The sequence below is a fragment of the Sus scrofa genome, chromosome 1, assembly GCF_000003025.6.
Source record: "Sus scrofa isolate TJ Tabasco breed Duroc chromosome 1, Sscrofa11.1, whole genome shotgun sequence".
In the NCBI taxonomy this organism is placed as follows: Eukaryota; Metazoa; Chordata; class Mammalia; order Artiodactyla; family Suidae; genus Sus; species Sus scrofa.
In genome coordinates, this window is record NC_010443.5 from 130,474,459 (window position 1) to 130,492,715 (window position 18,257).

At 45.7% G+C, this 18,257-nt stretch overlaps 1 protein-coding gene across 7 annotated transcripts in view; it reads left to right on the forward strand.

The window, feature by feature from the left end:
* PPP1R14D (protein phosphatase 1 regulatory inhibitor subunit 14D) overlaps positions 1-18,257 on the forward strand; it is a 36,165-nt gene that overhangs the window by 1,062 nt on the left and 16,846 nt on the right. For 3 of the 7 annotated variants that reach the window (XM_021062777.1, XM_005659736.3, XM_021062855.1), the window contains exon 2: positions 11,127-11,415. In XM_021062777.1, the coding sequence (XP_020918436.1) occupies positions 11,161-11,415 (255 nt within the window). In that variant the 5' untranslated portion in view covers positions 11,127-11,160. Of the gene's footprint in view, positions 1-10,213; positions 11,416-18,257 lie in introns of those variants that run through there. The other 4 variants (XM_021063003.1, XM_021063056.1, XM_021062908.1 and 1 more) reach the window with 4 other exon arrangements.

Here is an 18,257-nt window from a genome sequence, read left to right on the forward strand (position 1 = left end):
TCTCCTGATCCCTTCCCTGGAGCGCAGAATCCCTCTCCTCTTCCACCAAAGCGGTGCTCCTGGTCAGGAGCTGACTTTCTTCTAGTGAAATAGCATCCTTGAAAGCTAGAGGATGTTCACCACAGTAGCTGACCTTCACAGAACCACGGATTCCTTGAAGCCAGGCTCACTGCTTTTTCTGAGTGAAGCACTCCTCTTAAAGCCCATTCTTTACAGAGCAAGATTTGTCCTATTAATGCTCTCCCCAAAAAGAGATTCCACACATTTTCATGATGAATTAGCAACCCTCCTCCCCCCAGTGGGTATGATTTTCCCCCTTTCACATTTAGAGCAGCTTAACCTATGAGGTGCTATAGCCAAACCTTCATTTTCCTGGCTAAACTGCAACATTCCCTAGTTGCCCACATTATGGGCTTTGGGGTGGGAATCTGGAGCCTGGGGGGGGGGAATCTGTCTCCCCTTCTCTGGATTTTCTGAGTTTTTCCACTGGTCCAGGCACAATGGGGAACACAGAGCAATGACAGTATGCTGAGAATGAAGCGCAGGATTGTGCGGTTACTGGAAGGAAAGGATTTTGTTGAGATTTGCCTCCTTCAATACCTTATACACACAAGAATCCTAACACAGGAGACTATTACCTTATGGTAATATTACCACAGATTTATCATTACTTCCATCATACACACCATTACAAAACCCTGCATTTATCAAGCCCTGCCAATGCCCAAACCCTGTCCCTAACTACTTCCCACACCTTGCCCCATATACTCAAACCAAGAAAGAAGGTAATATTTTCATCCCCCTTTTATGGACCGGCAAACAGGCTCAGACAGGTGAACAAACTTGTCAGGTTACATGGCAGTTAGGTGGCAGAGCAGGGACTAGAATCCAGGTAGGCCAATTCATTGCTTCAGCACCTAAACACTGGGCTTTACTCGACTTCCAATCTGACTTCAGCTGGAAGTTTCACCCCCACCTCATATTCAACTTGCCTGAAACACACACTTTCAAGTGGTGAGCAGCCACCATTTGTTGAGATACCTGCTGTGTGCCAGACACTTGACATATGAGTTGATTCAGCTTTGCAAAGAGGCTCACTAAACTCCATCAAGGTGACTAGCGAAGAGTGGGAGGAGAAAATAAAAAATAAAAAAATAGGAGTTCCCTTGTGGCGCTGTGGGTTAAGGATCTGGCATTGTTACTGCAGGGGCTCGGATGTGGGTTCAGTCCCTGGCCCAGAACTTCCACATGCCACAGGCGTGGCCAAAAAAAAAAAAAAAAAAGAGTAGCGGCAAGACGGTAGGGGTTCAGTTTGTGGGCTTCAGATTCAGACTACTGGGTTCAACTCTTTCATCTGCCACTTACGATCAGTGTAGTCTTTGGTAACTTATTTAGCCCCCCTGTGCCTTAGTCTCCTTGTACACAAAGTGGGGCTTCACAGGGTTAGTATAAATATTAAATGAGTTAATACAGATAAAACTTTTCACACTGTGAGTACTCAGTACACATTATCTGAAAAAAGTGACAGGACCAGAATTTTATCTCGAGCGTCTCTGACCTCAAAAACTACACTTTTCTCACTACCTTATGCTGCTTCTTAGATCCGAAAGAAAACAACTACACATGGGGTGGGGGAAGACTAAGATAATCCACCAAAATGGTAAAAGTGATGGTGTTTGAATGATGGGAATATGGGGTAACATTTTCTTCTTTCTAGTTTAAAAATTATTTCTGAGGAAGTTCCCATGTGTCATAGCACGTCAAGGATCCAGCATCACTGCATCTGTGGTGCAGGTTGCATTGTGGCATGGGTTTGATCCCTAGTCTGGAACTTCCACATGCCACAGATGTGGCCAAAAAATACCCTCAACCAATCAAACAAACAAAAATTATTTCTGAAGTTTCTTTTGGTGAGTATGCAATGCTTCCATGATGAAGAGAAAAATACATCACGAAAACCTCCACATTCATCATATTTAGCCACAAACTGCTTCTTCTTCTTCTTCTTTTTTTTTTTTTTTTTTTTTTTTTTTTTGCTTTTTAGGGCTACGCCTGCAGCATACGGAGGTTCCCAGGCTAGGGGTCCAATCACAGCTACAGCTGCTGGCCTACACAATAGCCACAGCAATGCCAGATCTGAGCCACTTCTGAGACCTACAACACAGCTCATGGCAATACTGGATCCTTAACCCACTGAGCGAGGCCAGGGATTGAACCCAAAAACTTTCCGCTGCGCCACGAAGAGACCTTTTTTTTTTTAGGGCCGCACCTGCGGCATATAGAAGTTCCCAGGCTAGGGGTCCATTCGGAGCTGCTGCTGCTGCCGGCCTACACCACAGCCACAGCAATGCCAGATCTGAGCTGAGTCTGTCACCTACACCACAGCTCACACCAATGCTGGATCCTTAACCCAAATCCTCACAGATACTAGTTGGGTTCTTAGCCTGCTGAGGCAAAACAAGAACTCAAATTGATTCTTTGCTCCTTTCTCCACATTCTCGCCTGGTCTCACTGTCCCAGTCACTTTGGAGTAATCTATGCCCCCCTGCCTTTCCTTGGGCTTTCCCTGCAAACATCTAGCCAGCCCCCAAGTTCTGGCATATTTCCCCCCTCTTCCCTGGTAACTGCTCACATGCATCCCTTCTACTCTATTGCCACCGCTGCCCTTTCTCTGGGCTCTCTGCCAGCCTCCAGATGGACTCCGGGCCACCTTGCACACAGCATGAGGTTCCCTTCTCCAGACTGCCTTCCTCTGTCCTTCACTGGTTCAGACCCCTGGTAACCCCCACTCCCAAGAGCCTCTTTAACAGTGTGTACAGAGCCAGCTATTTTCTGGATGGATTCATAAAGTTTGATTTGTGGAGAGGTGGAGAGCATTGGAGCTGTTGGAGGACTTAGATAAAGCCCTTCCTTTCCCATATAGGAAACTGAGGCCCAGAGATTAGTCCTTGATTTGTTGTTCAGAGGTGCAGAGCTAGTAGGTGGCAGAGGCTACCTCCAGACCTCAGGTCTTCTGACTGCCAATCTAGGGCCATCTCTGAGGGTTTTTTTTTTTCTGTCTTTTTAGGGCCACACCCGCAGGATATGGAAGTTCCCAGGCTAGGGGTCGAATTGGAGCTGTGGCTGCCGTCTTACACCACAGCCATAGCAACGTGGGTTCCTAGCTGCATGTGCGACCTAAACCACAACTCCCGGCAATGCCGGATCCTTAACCCACTGAGTTAGGCCAAGGGTTGAATGGATTTTAGTCAGGTTCATTACTGCTGAGCCACGACAGGAACTCCCCTTTCTGAGATTCTGACCTGCCTTCCTGCAAAGCATTTCCAAATGATATTGTTTTCTAATTGTATATGGCAGGCCTGAGGGGAGCTGTCTGAGTGAGTTAGCTCTTTTATTGACCATGTGGCTCCCTCTCCCTCTATGAACCTGGGGAAGAGAAAGCCTGTGTTTATGCTACAGCCTTCCTTCATATTTGCCATACCACCAGTACCAACTACTGATCTTAGCGGTGGGTGGTTTGGTGAGAATATTCAGTCCATAACACCACTGGTAAAAAAGGTACACTGAATGCCTTGTCTTGGCTGGTGGTCTGCTGGTTTCTATAGGTAGGAAAATGGATGGCCTTCAAAGATGGGCATTAAAGATGGTAGGCAAGGGTAGTTCCCCTTGTAGCTCAGTGGTAATGAATCAGACTAGTATCCAAGAGGATGCAGGTTTGATCCCTGGCCTCGCTCAGTGGGTTTAAGGATCTGGCATTGCCTTGAGCTGTAATGTAGATCGCAGATGCAGCTAGGACCTGGCGTTGCTTGGCTGTGGCATAGCCCAGCAGTTCCAGCTCTGATTCTCCACCTAGCCTGGCAGCTTACCTATACCTGTAGGTGCGTGCTGCTCCTCCCTCAAGGAAGTGGCGTTTACCTTTCTCTTCTCTTTGAATCCGTAACTTGCTTTGACCTATGGGACTTAGTAGAAGTGGTACCACATGACTTCCAGGCTTCACCCTAGAGGCTTTCATTTTCTGCTCTTACACCCAGTTCTGATGTAAAGAAGTTTGACTACCCTGTGGGAGAGAGAGGCCGCTGGAAGAGAGCAAGATCCTGGAGGATGAGAGACTGAAGGGAGAGAGGGGGCTCTGCTATCTCACAGCCACCCCAGCTGAGTAGCTTCATGAAGCCTTCCTGCATTCTTAGTCCCAGGCAACTCAGCCCAATGCAGACTAGTTGCACCTGCCAAGCCCTACCCAAGTTGAGAATCATGAGCAAATAAATGGCTGTGTTATCAGCCTTTACATTTTGGGGTGATGTTGTAAGCAGATAGATTAAAGGGTCACTGGAGAAAGAGAACCAGGAGTGGCTGAGTGTGTGTGTGTGTGTGTGTTTAGGGCCTCACCTGAAGCATATGGAAGTTCCCTGGCTGGGGGTCGAATGGGAGCTGCAGCTGCCCACCTACACCACAGCAACGGGGGATCCGAGCCACGTCTGTGACATACACCACAGCTCATGGCAACGCCGGATCCCCAACCCACTAAGCAAGGCCAGGGATCAAACCCAAGTCCTCATAGATACAAGTCAGGGCTCGTTACTGCTGAGCCACAAGGGAAACTCCTCTTTTCTTTTTTTTTTTTTTTTTTTAAGCTTCACCTGTGGCATGTGGAAGTTTCCAGGCCAGGGACAGAACCCACCCAAAGCAGCGACCAGAGCCACTGCAGTGAAAATGCCAGATCCCTAACCCATTGTGCCACATGGGAACTCCAGGAATAGCTTAATGGAATAAGAGAACCTGTTTTGGTCTTAACCATTTTGTGATCTAAGCCTGGCCACAATGCTTACCCTTGAACAGGTCTCAGAACTAATGATCTTAAGGGAACAAAGGACAGATTGCAGGTACAGAGAAAAGGCAGCCAAACAATAGTGCAGTGATACAGCAGAGTCCTAGTTCCCCCCTCTATGGATACATATACACATAATAATATGTCTTTTGAGTTCTTTAGGAACCTAAGGCCCCAGGTGGAGGATGGAAGGGTGGTATTGACTTTCTGACTTCAATTAACCAAGACTTGGACTCAGTCAAACTTCGTCCCAATTCTATGCTGGATTCTTGTCTACTCAAGTCTCTTCATGAATATGCAGGTACCCTTAGCTCAAAAGGTCCCTAATTTTGCTGTTTGGGGAGACACTGTTTTGGGAAAGGTCCCCAGTGTTCTCCTTACGTGCTGTAAGTTATAATAAATCCTTCCTTCTCTGAATCTTTGGCGTGGTTGTGTCTGTTGGCTGGACACCCACCGAGAGGTGAATCCTGTTTTGGGGTAATGATTTATGTTGGCAATAATAACTGCAACAGAAGGATATTCACAGAACAAAATTTAGTTTTAATTATCTAATGATCTTATATAAATTTTATAAATTTTAGTTTTAATGATCTAAATAAAAGCCCACGAATTCCCTTGATCATGCAGAGCCAAGGATTTTTGATAGGGATTTTTGGGAAAAGTAATGCAAGATTTTTCAAAGTGAATTTGCTGTCATTGGTTCAATCTTTATTTAAAGGAGACAAGTCCCCTCAGATACTGCTGTAACCCTAAAAGGGACTTTTTTTTTTTTAAATAGATGCACCTGTGGTCTATGGCAGTTCCCAGGACAGGGATTAAATCCAAACTTGCAGCTGTGACCTATGCCACAGCCCTGGCAACGCCAGATCCTTTAATCTACTGGACCTTCGGGAATTGAACCCATGCCTCCAGAGCAGTCAGATTAACCCACTGCACCACAGTGGAAACTCCCTAGAAGGGGCATTTTATTTTATTTTTATTTTTTTCTTTTTATGGCCACACCTGGGGCATATGTAAGTTTCCAGGCTAGGGACTGAATTGGAGCTGCAGATGCCGGCAGTGCCACAGCCACAGCAATGCAGGATCTGAGCTGCATCTGTGACCTACACCACAGCTTGTGGATCCTTAACCCAGTGAGCAAGGCCAGGGATTGGACCCATATACTCATGGATACTAGTTGGGTTCTTAACCTGCTGAGCCACAATGGGAAATTTTTAAAATTTTCTAAATAATTACATATTATATGTGGAGTCTAAAATATAGTGCAAATGAATCTGTCTACAGATCAGTAACAGACTCACAGCCATGCAGAACAGACTTGTGGTTGCCAAGGGGGAGTGGAGGAGGGAGTGGCAAGGACTGGCCATTGGGTTTGTATCTATAAAGCAATGAGGACCCCCTGTACAGCACAGGGAACTATATCCAATCACTTGTGACAGAACATGACGGAAGATAATATGAGAAAAAGAATGTATATGTGTGTGTGTATATATATGTATATATATGACTGGGTCACTGCTGTATAGCAGAAATTGGCACAACATTGTAAATCAACTTTATTTTATTAAAAAATTTTTTAAAAGGATAAATCAACTATAATACAATTTTTTAAATACGTATTATATATAGCGTTTTCTCATCTGTGTTAAATATATATGCGTAGAAAAATACTAGAGAGATGGTGTTCCCGTCATGGCTCAGTGGTTAACGAATCTGACTAGGAACCATGAGGTTGTGGGTTTGATCCCTGTCCTCGTTCAGTGGGTTAAGGATCCGGCATTGCTGTGAGCTGTGGTGTAGGTCGCAGACAAGGCTTGGATCTTGCGTTGCTGTGGCACAGGCTGGCGGCTACAGCTCTGATTGGACCCATAGCCTGGGCACCTCCACATGCCTTGGGTGCAGCCCTCAAAAAGAAGACAAAGCCAAAAAAATAAATAAATGAAAAAATGAGAAAGAAAAGAATAGGCATTTAAGAACAGTCTAGTTCTGATGGGGTCTGCCTGCTGCTTATTTTGTCCTACCCAGGCCAGACCTCTGCCAGGCCTGTACCTTCTTTATTTCCCCACCCTGATATGACCCTGTGGTCCTAGTGGTTTTTCTTCACATTTTATCTTGAACCTTGAGTTCCCTTATCTTGGGCAAACTTAACTGGTGAATGGTGACACGCGTAGGTTGGTGCTATAATGGGAGAATGTAAATAAGGAGCCTTACACTGGAGTTCCCGCAGTGGCAGAGGGGAAACGAATCCGACTAGGAACCATGAGGTTGCAGGTTCGATCCCTGGCCTCGCTCAGCGGGTTAAAGATCTGGCATTGCCATGAGCTGTGGTGTAGGTCACAGGTGCAGCTCAGATCTGGCGTTGCTGTGGCCGTGGTGTAGGCTAGCAGCTGCAGCTCTGATTAGACCCCTAGCTTGGGAACCTCCATATGCCGTAAGTGCGGTCCTAAAAAGACAAAAGACCAAAAAAAAAAAAAAAAAAAAAAAAAGGAGCCTTACACTGTAAATAATGGTTATACCTCATTCGTGTACATATAGAGCTTCCCTGGGGCCATATTGTATGCTCATGCAAAATCTCACAAACCCCCAGTTGACAGATGAGGAAGTATGCTCAGGGAGGGTCCAGGCATGAACCTGTCTGTGATCCTGTGTAGGAATTCAAGAAGTTTGCATTTTCCAATCCATCACTAAGTTCTGTTAAACATTACCCTCTAAATTGCTCTCCAACCCATCCACTTCTCCCTACCAGCAACATTTCCTCCTCGAGTCAAGCCCAGCAGCAATGGCCTCCCAGGCCTTTTGCATCCTCTGACTCCCTTTCTGTTCAACAGCCAGGATGATCTTTTAGAAATTTAAATCTGGGAGTTCCCATTGTGGCGCAGCAGAAATGAATCTGACTAAGTAACCATGAGGTTGAGAGTTTGATCCCTGGCCCCGCTCAGTGGGTTAAGGATCCCGTTGTGATGTGAGCCATGGTGTAGGTTGCAGACTTGGCTCAGATCCGGTGTTGGTGTGGCTGTGGTATAGGCCGGCAGCTACAGCTCCAATTCAGCCCCTAGCCTGAGAACCTCCATATGCCGAAAGTACAGCCCTAAAAAGAAAAAAAAATAAATAAATCTGAACATGTCAGCCTGCCTGACCACCCTTGCTTAAGATTTTGCAGTGACTTCCAGTGCTCTTGGGATAGAGACAAAACTCCTTAACATGGTTCACAGAGCCCTGAGTAGATACCTCTACCCTTTCCACCTCATGGCCCATTTTTGCTTCTCTCATCTCTTTGCTCCAGCCTCATTGACCTTCCTTAGTCCCTTGTACTCACCCTCTGCCTCCTGCCACAGGGCCTTTGCATGTGCTCTGCCTTCTGTCAGGTCTATTCCTGCTGGCCCCTGTGCCTAGTTAAACTCCTATTGATCCTTCAGAACTTAGTTCAAATGTTACCACTTGCTAGGTAACACCATCACTAGACATATAGCACCTCTTAGCTTTTCTTCAGATCATTAAATACAATTGCAGTTTTACATTTATTTGATTAGTCAAATACTGTTTATTTTAACACTAGACTGTAAGTTCCACGAGAGCAGAGACTGTGTCTTTTTTGGATCACCAATCCCCAGGATTGAGCATAATGCTTGGTCTACCAGAAGAACTCATAAAATCTTTTTTAAATGAATGTGTTAATGAATGAACCAAACCCATAGACTCTTCTGAACAGGTTCCTTTTCCTGAATAGGGCTCCCAAAGCCTTCAGAAGACAGAAATAGAAGAGGGAGGGAACTACACTCTGACCTTTTGCCTATCAGAGTGTAACAGGTCATCAAGGTAACAGCTGGGTCTGCAGGCTGCATTTTAGAGGCCTCCTCATTTCCACCCTCTTCCAAAGAGGGCCAGGAAGGAAGCCACTTCAGGGAAACCCCAAGGCCAGGCTTTGACAGACAGAGCCTCACCAGGAAAGCAGGGAGGATGAGAAGGCAAACAAAGGAAGGGAAGGAGAGTTTTCCCCTGGCTCAGTGGATTACAGATCCAGTGTTTCACTGCCGTTGCTCTGGTTACAACTGTGGTGAGGGTTAAAACCCTGGCCCGTGAACTTCCATATGTCACAGGGGAGGCCAAAAAAAAAAAAAAAAAAGAGGAAGGGATATCTTGAGAAGGGAAAGTTTGGATATTTTACTAAATGTTTACATACATCATCTCATTTAATCCTCCCCAAAACCACATTTTGCAGTTAGGAAAACAGACTCAAAGAGGTTGTGAAACTTGAGGGTAATTAAACCAATACAGAGCAAAACTGAGTTTGAACTGGGATCCTCCCTCTGAAGCCCAGGCTTTTCTAAGCTACCATCCTGGCCTCCAGCCTTTAAACACCTCCCCTACCCTGTCAATTTAGGGCCTAAATTTCATAATTAAAGACTTATCCAAGAGTTTCCGTTGTGGTGCAGCAGAAACAAATCCAACTAAGAACCATGAGGTTGCGGGTTCGATCCCTGACCTCCCTCAGTGGGTTAAGAATCCACTGTTGCCGTGAGCTGTGGTGTAGGTCACAGATTTGGCTTGGATCCTGTGTTGCTATGGCTGTGGTGTAGGCCGGAAGCTACAGCTCTGATTAGACCCCTAGCCTGGGAACCTCCATATGCCTTGGGAGCAGCTCTAAAAAGCAAAAAAAAAAAAAAAAAAAAAAAAAAAAAAAGAAAAGACTCATCCATTGGCTTTTGTCTAAAATTCTCTTTTAGTAGTCAGTGTATGATGTTTGAAGCTGATACTTTAGAAACAGAAAATCGTCATAAAAGCAACCACTACAAGACCTAAAAATAATTACATAAACAAAGATTGGAATGTGGAAAGTAAAGAGGATGAGGGAGTAAGTATGAGTATTGGAGTTAATTTCTTTTTTTCTTTTTTTGCTGTCTGCGGAAGTTCCCTGTCCAGGGCACTTCAGACAAAGCAGCAACCCAAGCCTCAACAATGACAATGCTGGATCCTTACCCTGCTGTGCCACCAGGGAACTCTGGGAGTTAATTTATCCTTCCTATTGAGGAGACAAAATACTGTTTAAAATGGAATAATTTATGATATTACACAAAGGGATAATGGTGATCACAGGAGAACTAAAAACAGAAGCTGTTCATAGGTTGCCATAGAGAGTGGAGCTGGGGAGAGAAGAGAAACTTTCATTTTTCTTTTGTCCTTCTGAACTGTTCATTTAAAAAAAAATTATAGGGCGTTCCCATCATGGCCCAGTGGTTAACAAACCCGACTAGCATCCATGAGGACATGAGCTCAGTCCCTGGCCTCCCTCAGTGGGTTAAGGATCCAGTGTTGCCGTCGGCTATGGTGTAGGCCAGCAGCCACAGCTTCCATTTGACCCCTAGCCTGGGAACCTCCATATGTCGTGGGGCAGCCCTAAAAAGACAAATATATATATATATATATATAGTATTCTCCCATTGTGTAACTTTTGTAAAGTTTTGAAATCTTTGTTTACAAAAGACTAAACAAACACAAACACCCTCCCTTTAGAATGCAAGGATGTTTAGAAGTAATAATCCTAACACCCAGGTAAATGTTAGGTCTGCAAGGTTTCTGTGTGTCTGGAAGGACGTGAGTCGGAGCTTAGGGGGCGGTGTGATGTGATGATGAACATGGCTTCCTAAGCAGTTGCGTCTGGGGAGTGGGCTTGGGAGACAAGATTGCCTTTGCAAACACAGAATCAGGGCAACGGGAGTGCCTCTTCTCTCACCTTCCTAAAGCCAGCTCACATTTAGGACAAGAGGGTCCTGATCCCACGAGGGCCAGAGACAACCAGCCTACTAGTTATCTTCTGTCAGATGCTGCCCTCAGCAGCGCCACACTCTGGAGCCTTGGCCAGCCAGGGACCCTGCTCCTGTAGGATCCCTATGACCGCAGCTTCGGGGGGCCCAGGTGGATCTAGTCCCAGGAGGGTGGGATGCTAAGAGCACTCAGGTGAGTATGACTCAGGTCAGAGCCTCGCACCTCTCAGGACCCAAGGGCCTCTTCCTCCTCCGGAGACATGGCACCCTCCTGACCTTTGCTCGTCTGCAGTTTATATCACTCAGGCTCAGCAGCTGCAGAAAGGGAGGCCGGGGCACGGTGGCTCGGGAGTGCCACTCACTGGCAGCCAGGAGCCGAGAGACTGGCATTCCCAGCGCCACACAAAGGCCTGTTGATCTTTGACCCCCACCCCTCCAGGAGCCTTGGTCCTCCCTCCCGCCCGCCTTCCTTTCCTCCCTGCTGGCCTCTCTCTCACTTCTCTCTCTTCATTCCCTGGCACTCTTGCTCTGACTGGCAGTTTTTCCCAGCGCCTCGCCCAGACCGATCTTCTCATGCTGTCTTCAAGCCCTGCTTCCTGCACATCTCCCAGCCCGGACAAGGAGAACCCGAGTAAGAAGGTCCAGTGGGCTTCTGGGAGGAGGAGGACATCATCCACAGACTCAGAGTCAAAGTCCCACTCCGACCCTTCCAAAGTGTCCCGTTCCCGGAGACCCACTCGTCTGACGGTGAAGTACGACCTGGGGCAGCTCCAGCGCTGGCTGGAGATGGAGCAGTGGGTGGACACTCAGGTTCAGGAGCTCTTCCAGGTGGGTAGCGCGGGGAAGGGGGAGGCCACGGGAGTCAGGGGGCCAGGAGGGAGCCTGCTCTGAGGCCTCAGGAGGGGCTGGTGGGGGAATGTGAAATGCTCCCTTGGAGAGAAAGCTTTTCCCCACAAATGAAGGATGGGTTGCAGTCCTGAAATCTGTCTCCCTCTGCTCTGGGCTCTGCCTCTCTCTCTCTTCCTAATCTGGGGCAGGTGTTTTAACATCCCTGAGGCTTAGTTTCCTAATCTGTAAAAAGGGACTCTCAGTGCCTGTCAGATCTCCTTTGTATGAGGACTTCTTGAGGTTCAGATGAGAGAGTAGAAGAGCTATTTTTCTTTATGTCTTTGCTTACTTTCATCTTCAACACACATACATGTCTAGAGCAGCGTTGTTCATTCCTGTGGCTGTCAGCCATGTGTAGCTATTTAACTTTAAAGTGATAAAAATTGAAAAACATTAATAGTTCAGTTCTTCAGTCACACAGGCCACATTTCAAGGGCCCTATGGCCCCATTTGGCTAGTGGCTACCAAGTTGTCAGCACAGACATAGAACAGTTCCATCGTCTCTGAAAGGCTAGTGTTGAACTAGAATGTATCAGAGTGACCAACCACGAGGGGCAACACCAGCCCTTGACCTAGCCTTGGCCCTGGCTCCAACTGGCTCTTCTCAACCCCACTCTGGGAAAGTGGCACTTTTTAAAACCTAGATAGCTCCGAATCGGGATCCTAGTGTGGGAACAAATGCTGCTCCAATAACAGATAACAGTTTGAGCACTTAACTGCATGCTGGGCATAGGGCCCAGCACCTGACTTGGGTTCTTTCATTCAGCCTTCCCCACAACTCCGTGAGGTTGGTACTCTTTTACGGTGAAGGAAATGGAGGCTTAGAAATGTTGAGTAACTTGCCCAAGGTCACACCCCTAGGGAGCCACGGAACCAGGAGCTACAGCTGGGGCTCTGACTTGAGCGAGTTGAGTGCTTATTTGAGCTGCTAGTGGTTCTCCACACCTGAGACACCTCAGGAAAAATCTGATGCCCTGGTTGTGCTTCAGCTGAATTTCAATCTACTAGCATGGGGGCTGGTACTGGTCTTTGATATAAGCTCCACCACTGATTATAGTGTGTGGCTAGCAAGAACTGTTGCACCAAGCCAAAGGCCAGAGTCCTCCTTGTCCACAGGCCACGGTCTTTGCCTCTCTCCTTCGTGACTCAGGTCCTGTCTTTTCTTTTGCGGGCAGCAAGGGCCTGTGATTCTTCCAGGTAAGAGCTATGTCTGTGCTCCTGTGGTTGGGGGTGGGGAAAAGTGACATGTGAGGCCAGGCTGCCTCGTGAGGCTCCCTGGGTCGTGTACTGGTTTGGTCCAAGTGTTGACGGTGTCTCAGCAGTGGGCATCCTCGGCCCACTCATGGAAGAGAAGGAAATGCTCTAGAGCAGGAGGCAGGGGAGACAAACTTTGTTGGCCTGTGTCTGCTCTGACCTTGCAGGACACCTCCACTGCCCTTCGCTCCTGCCAGCACCCTCCCTCTCTGGATCAGTTTCAATTTCAGATTGAAATTGTACCTTTGTATTAAAAGTCTCATATTTCAGACACCTCAGGGCAGGTCCTTCCAGGCATTAGAGAGAGACACAAGCCAAAGAATCTTGTTTTGCAAGATCCAGGCAGGGAAAAGCTATAGAATAATGAGCTCGTAACATTGGAAAACAGGACATGTGGGAGGACCACTCCCAGGCAATGACCGGAATAAAATACCTGGCCTGCAGTTGCCATGGCAATTGGCCAAAGGTGCCAGGTGGCAGTTCCTCTCATAATCCCCGGTCTTTTCAGCAGGAAGCAGCCAAGTGGCTGGGGAAGCCCCAGGCAGCTGGTAATCCTGGGCAGAGATTGAGGCAACCCAGCCTCCAGGAGTACCCTGCTCCAGTTCTACCCTCACAGAGCCCCTCTCCACCCACTGGGGCTGCTCTCGCATGCCCACCTTGGATGGCACCCCTGGGGATGGTGCCACGAGTGGGTTGCATCACTATTTGTTTAGTTTAGTGGGACCCAACCTTCCTTTGTTGGAGGCCCCACCTCTTCTCAATGGGTGTGCAGTCTGCTTTAGGCTCTTTACAGGAACAAGTCTGGGTTCAACAGAACAGACAGACTTGGGGCCCTGGAGCTCCTGTTGTCCAGGAATAGAATGTGGATTTGGCTTCTAAGCAGGGACCTCAGTACTCATGAGTTTCTCCAGTTTTAAGGAGACTCTTGGAGTTCCAGCTGTGCCCCAAGAGGACTGACACTGTCTCTGGAACACTGAAACACAGGTTTGCTCCCTGGACTGGCACAGTGTGTTAAGGATTCCAGGCAGAGGTCACAGCTGCAGCTTGGATCTGATCCCTGGCCCCAGAACTCCATGTGCCATGGGACAACAACAACAAAAAAGGGGAGCCAGGGAGAGACTCTTCTTAGCAATGTCCCCCCTTTTGGTTACCACTCCCTATTTCATGTCTCCTTCGTAAGACTCCTTAAAGGATTTGTCCCCACTCAGAGCCTTTACTTACTTCTCTTCCTGTCATCTTTCAACCACTGTAATCTGACTTGTGTTCCTACCACTATATTGAGCCCTCTTGACAAAGTCACCAGTCACTCCCTTGGGGCTAAAGCTCGTGTACACATCAGCAGGGGCTACTGTTGACCACTCCCAGAGTTTTGGACTATTCCTTTCTTATAGCTTCCATGACACCATCTTTTCCTGAGGGCAGCTGGCATTTTGACACAGCCCTTTTTTTTTTTTTTTCTTTTTTTTGTCTTTTTGCCTATTTCTAGGGCCACAACCACAGCATATGGACGTTCCCATGCTAGGGATCTAATGAGAGCTGTAGCTGCCGGCCTGCACCACAGCCACTGCAACATGGGATCCAAGCCACGTCTGCGACCTACACCACAGCTCACAGCAACGCCAGATCTTTAACCCACTGAGCAAGGCCAAGGATTGAACCCACAACCTCATGGTTCCTAGTCAGATTCATTAACCACTGAGCCATGATGGGAACTCTTGATACATTGCTTTTGATGCAATGACATTTTAAGAAACAATCAAATTTTTCAACTTTAAAATGGGGGAGTTCCCGTTGTGGCACAGTGAAACAAGCATTTGTTAGCTCATCTCTGAGCTTCACTCCGTTGTGGGTTTTCATGGCAGAGAGATCAGGAGAAGGGGACAGAGTGTGGAGTGGAGTTGAGCAGGGGGTCAGGTCAGGCAGCATCTGTCAGGAAACCACCACATGTAATACAGACTCACAAGCTGACCACACTTGCCCACCTCATAAGAGTTATTTGATATATCTGCTCATTTTCTAAGAATTCACAAAATACTTGTGGGAAAGAATATTTTCATTAATGGTATGAGCCCACAATCTCAATACTAGGGTGCAATGGCAATCTGACTCTCAGTAATACACATACCCTATAGCTAAAGTCATAAGTCATAAAGAATGGTTTTGGGAGCAGGAAAAATCCTTCTTCAGAGGTGGAGTTCTAATCATTAGACTATTTTTTTTGGTTATTTGACTCTACCCTCCACCTCCTGGGATTCCAATTACATGTATGTTAGACCACTTGATATTTTTCCACAGGTCACTGAGGCTCTAGTCTGTCCTCATCTTTTTTTTTCTCTACCTTCTTTTTTTCTCTCTGTGCTTCATTTTGGCTTAGTTTCTTTTGCTACTTCTTCAAGGGTAAATGATCTTTTTTTCTGTAGTGTCAAATAAGCTGCTAATTTCCTTTCTTTTTCTTTTTTTTTTTGTTTTGTTTTGTTTTGTTTTGTTTTGCTTTTTAGGGCCACACACAGAATATGGAAGTTCCCAGGCTAGGGATCAAATCAGAGCTATAGCTGCCGGCCTACACCACAGCCAGAACAACTCAGGAGCCTCAACCCACTGAGCCAGGCCAGGGATTGAACCCACATCCTCTTGGATACTACTTGGATTCATTTCTGCTGCACCAAATTTCGAGCTACCTCTTTAAAAACAAAAAAAAAACCTCAATGAATTTTATTGTATTTACAGTTGTACAATGATCATCACAACCCAATTTTATTTTTTTATATTACTCAATGAATTTATTACATTTATAGTTGTACAATGATCATCACAACCCAATTTTATAGCATTTCCATCCCAAACCCCCAGTGCATTCCCCCACCCCCCAACCTGTCTCCTTTGGTAACCATAAGGTTTAGTTTTTCAAAGTCTGTGAGTCAGTTTCTATTCTGCAAATAAGTTCATTGTATCCTTTTTTTTTTAGATTCCACATGTAAATGATAGCATATGCTATTTGCGCCTCACTATCTGACTGACTACACTTAGCATGATAATTTCTAGGTCTACCCATGTTGCTGCAAATGCCATTATTCTATTCCTTTTTTTGGCTGAGTAATATTACATTGTGTATATGCATCACATCTTTTATTTTTTACTTTTTTTAGGGCCCCACTTGTGTCATATGGAAGTTCCCAGGCTGGGGTTGAATTGGAGCTACAACTACTGACCTACACCACAGCCACAGCAACTTGGGATCCAAGCCATGCCTACAACCTACACCACAGCTCATAGCAACTCAGTGGGATCCTTAACCCACTGAGTGAAGCCAGGGAGCACACCCACATCCTCATGGATCCTCATGGATCCTAGAACATATGAGTACATGTAACTTCCAGCCTATGCCACAGCCACAACAAGGCCAGATCCGAGCCAGTGCCTGTGACCTACACCACAGCTCATGGCAACTCTGGATCCTTAACCCACTGAGCAAAGCCAGGGATCGAACCTGTGTCCTCGTGGTTACTAGTCAGCTTCGTTTCCACTGACAGGAACTCCTTCTGCCCGTTTTTTGATGGGGTTGGTTTTTTTTGTTTTTTGGTTTTTTTTTTTTGGATTGAGCTGCAGGAGGTGTTTGTATATTTTGGAGGTTAATTCCTTGTCAATCACTTCATATGCAAATAATTTCTCCCATTCCGTGGGTTGTCTTTTTGTTTTGTTCAGGGTTTCCTTTGCTCTGAAAAAACTTTGAAGTTTAATTACGTCCCATTTGTTTATTTTTGTTTTTATTGTCATTACTCTAGGAGGTAGATCTGTGAAGGTATTGCTGTGGTTTATGTCAGAGAGTATTCGGCCTATGTTTTCCTGTAAGAGTTTTGAGTATCTGGTCTTATATTTAGGACTTTAATCCATTTTTGAGTTTACTTTTGTGTATGGTGTTAGGGAGTGTTCTTTTTTTAATTTTTATTTTATTTTATTTTTGTCTTTTTGTCTTTTGAGGGCCACGCCCATGGCATATGGAGATTCCCAGGCTAGGGGTCTAATGGGAGCTGTAGCTAGCAGCCTACACCACAGCCATAGCAATGCCAGATCCGAGCCGCGTCTGTGACCTACACCATAGCTCATGGCAACGCCGGATCCTTAACCCACTGAGCAAGGCCAGGGATCAAACCTGCAACCTCATGGTTCCTAGTTGAATTCGTTAACCACTGAGCCACAACGGGAACTCCTTTTTCTGCACCAATTGAGTGGATCATATGGTTTTTATTCTTCAGTTTGTTAATGTACTGTGGCACACTGATTGATGTGAAAATATTAAAAATTCCTTGCATCCCTGGGCTAAATTCCACTTGATCATGTTGTACAATCTTTTTGTATTGTTGGATTCAGTTTGCTAGTATTTTGTTCAGGATTTGTGCATCTATGTGCATCAGTGATATTGGCCTGTCATTTTCTTTTTCTTTTCTTTCTTTTCTTTTTCTGTGGTATCTTTGTCTGGTATTGGTATCAGGGTGATGGTGCCCTCATAGAATGAGTTTGGGAGTGTTCCTTCCTCTGCAATTTTTTGGGAATAGTTTCAGAAGGGTAGGTGTTAGCTCTTCTCTATATTTTTGCTTTTTTTGGGGGGAGGGCCACAACTGCAGCATATGGAGGCTCCCAGGCTAGGGGTCGAATTGGAGCTGTAGCCACTGGCCTGTGCCAGAGCCACAGCAATGCAGGATCCAAACTGGTCTTCGACCTACACCACAGCTCATGGCAATGCTGGATACTTAACCTACCAAGCAAGGCCAGGGATCGAACCTGTGTACTCATGGATGCCAGTCAGATTCGTTAACCACTGAGCCACAACGGGAACTCCATCTTCTCTAAATTTTTGATAGAATTTGCCTGTGAAGCCTTCTGGTCCTGGACTTTTGTTTGTTGGAAGTTTTTTAATCACAGTTTCAATTTCAGTTCTTGTAATTAGTCCATTCATCTTTTCTATTTTGTCTTGGTTTAGTCTTGAAAGATTTTATTTTTCTAAGAATTTGTCCATTTCTTCTAGATTGTCCATCTTATTGGCATATGGTTGCTTGTAGTAGTCTCTTATAATCCTTTGTATTTCTGTGATGTCTGTTGTAACTTGTCCTTTTTCACTTCTAATTTTATTGATTTGAGTCCTTTTTTTCTTGATAAGTCTGGCTCTGGGTTTATCAATTTGTTGATTAAAGAACTAGCTTTTAGTTTCATTGATCTTTTCTATGGTTTTCTTTGTTTCTACTTCATTTATTTCTGCTCTGATCTTTATGATTTCATTTCTTCTTTGGCTTTTGTTTGATCTTCTCTAGTTGCTTTAGGTGTAAAGTTAGGTGTTTACTTGAGATTTTTCTTGTTTCCTAAGGTAAGGTAGGCTTGTGTTGCTATAAACTTCCCTCTTAGAACTGCTTTTACTGCATCCCATCGGTTTTGGATTGTTGTGTCTTTGTGGTCATTTGCTTTGAGGTATTTTTAAATTTCCTCTTTGATTTCTTCAGTGATCCATTTTTTGTTTAGTAATATGTTGTTTACTC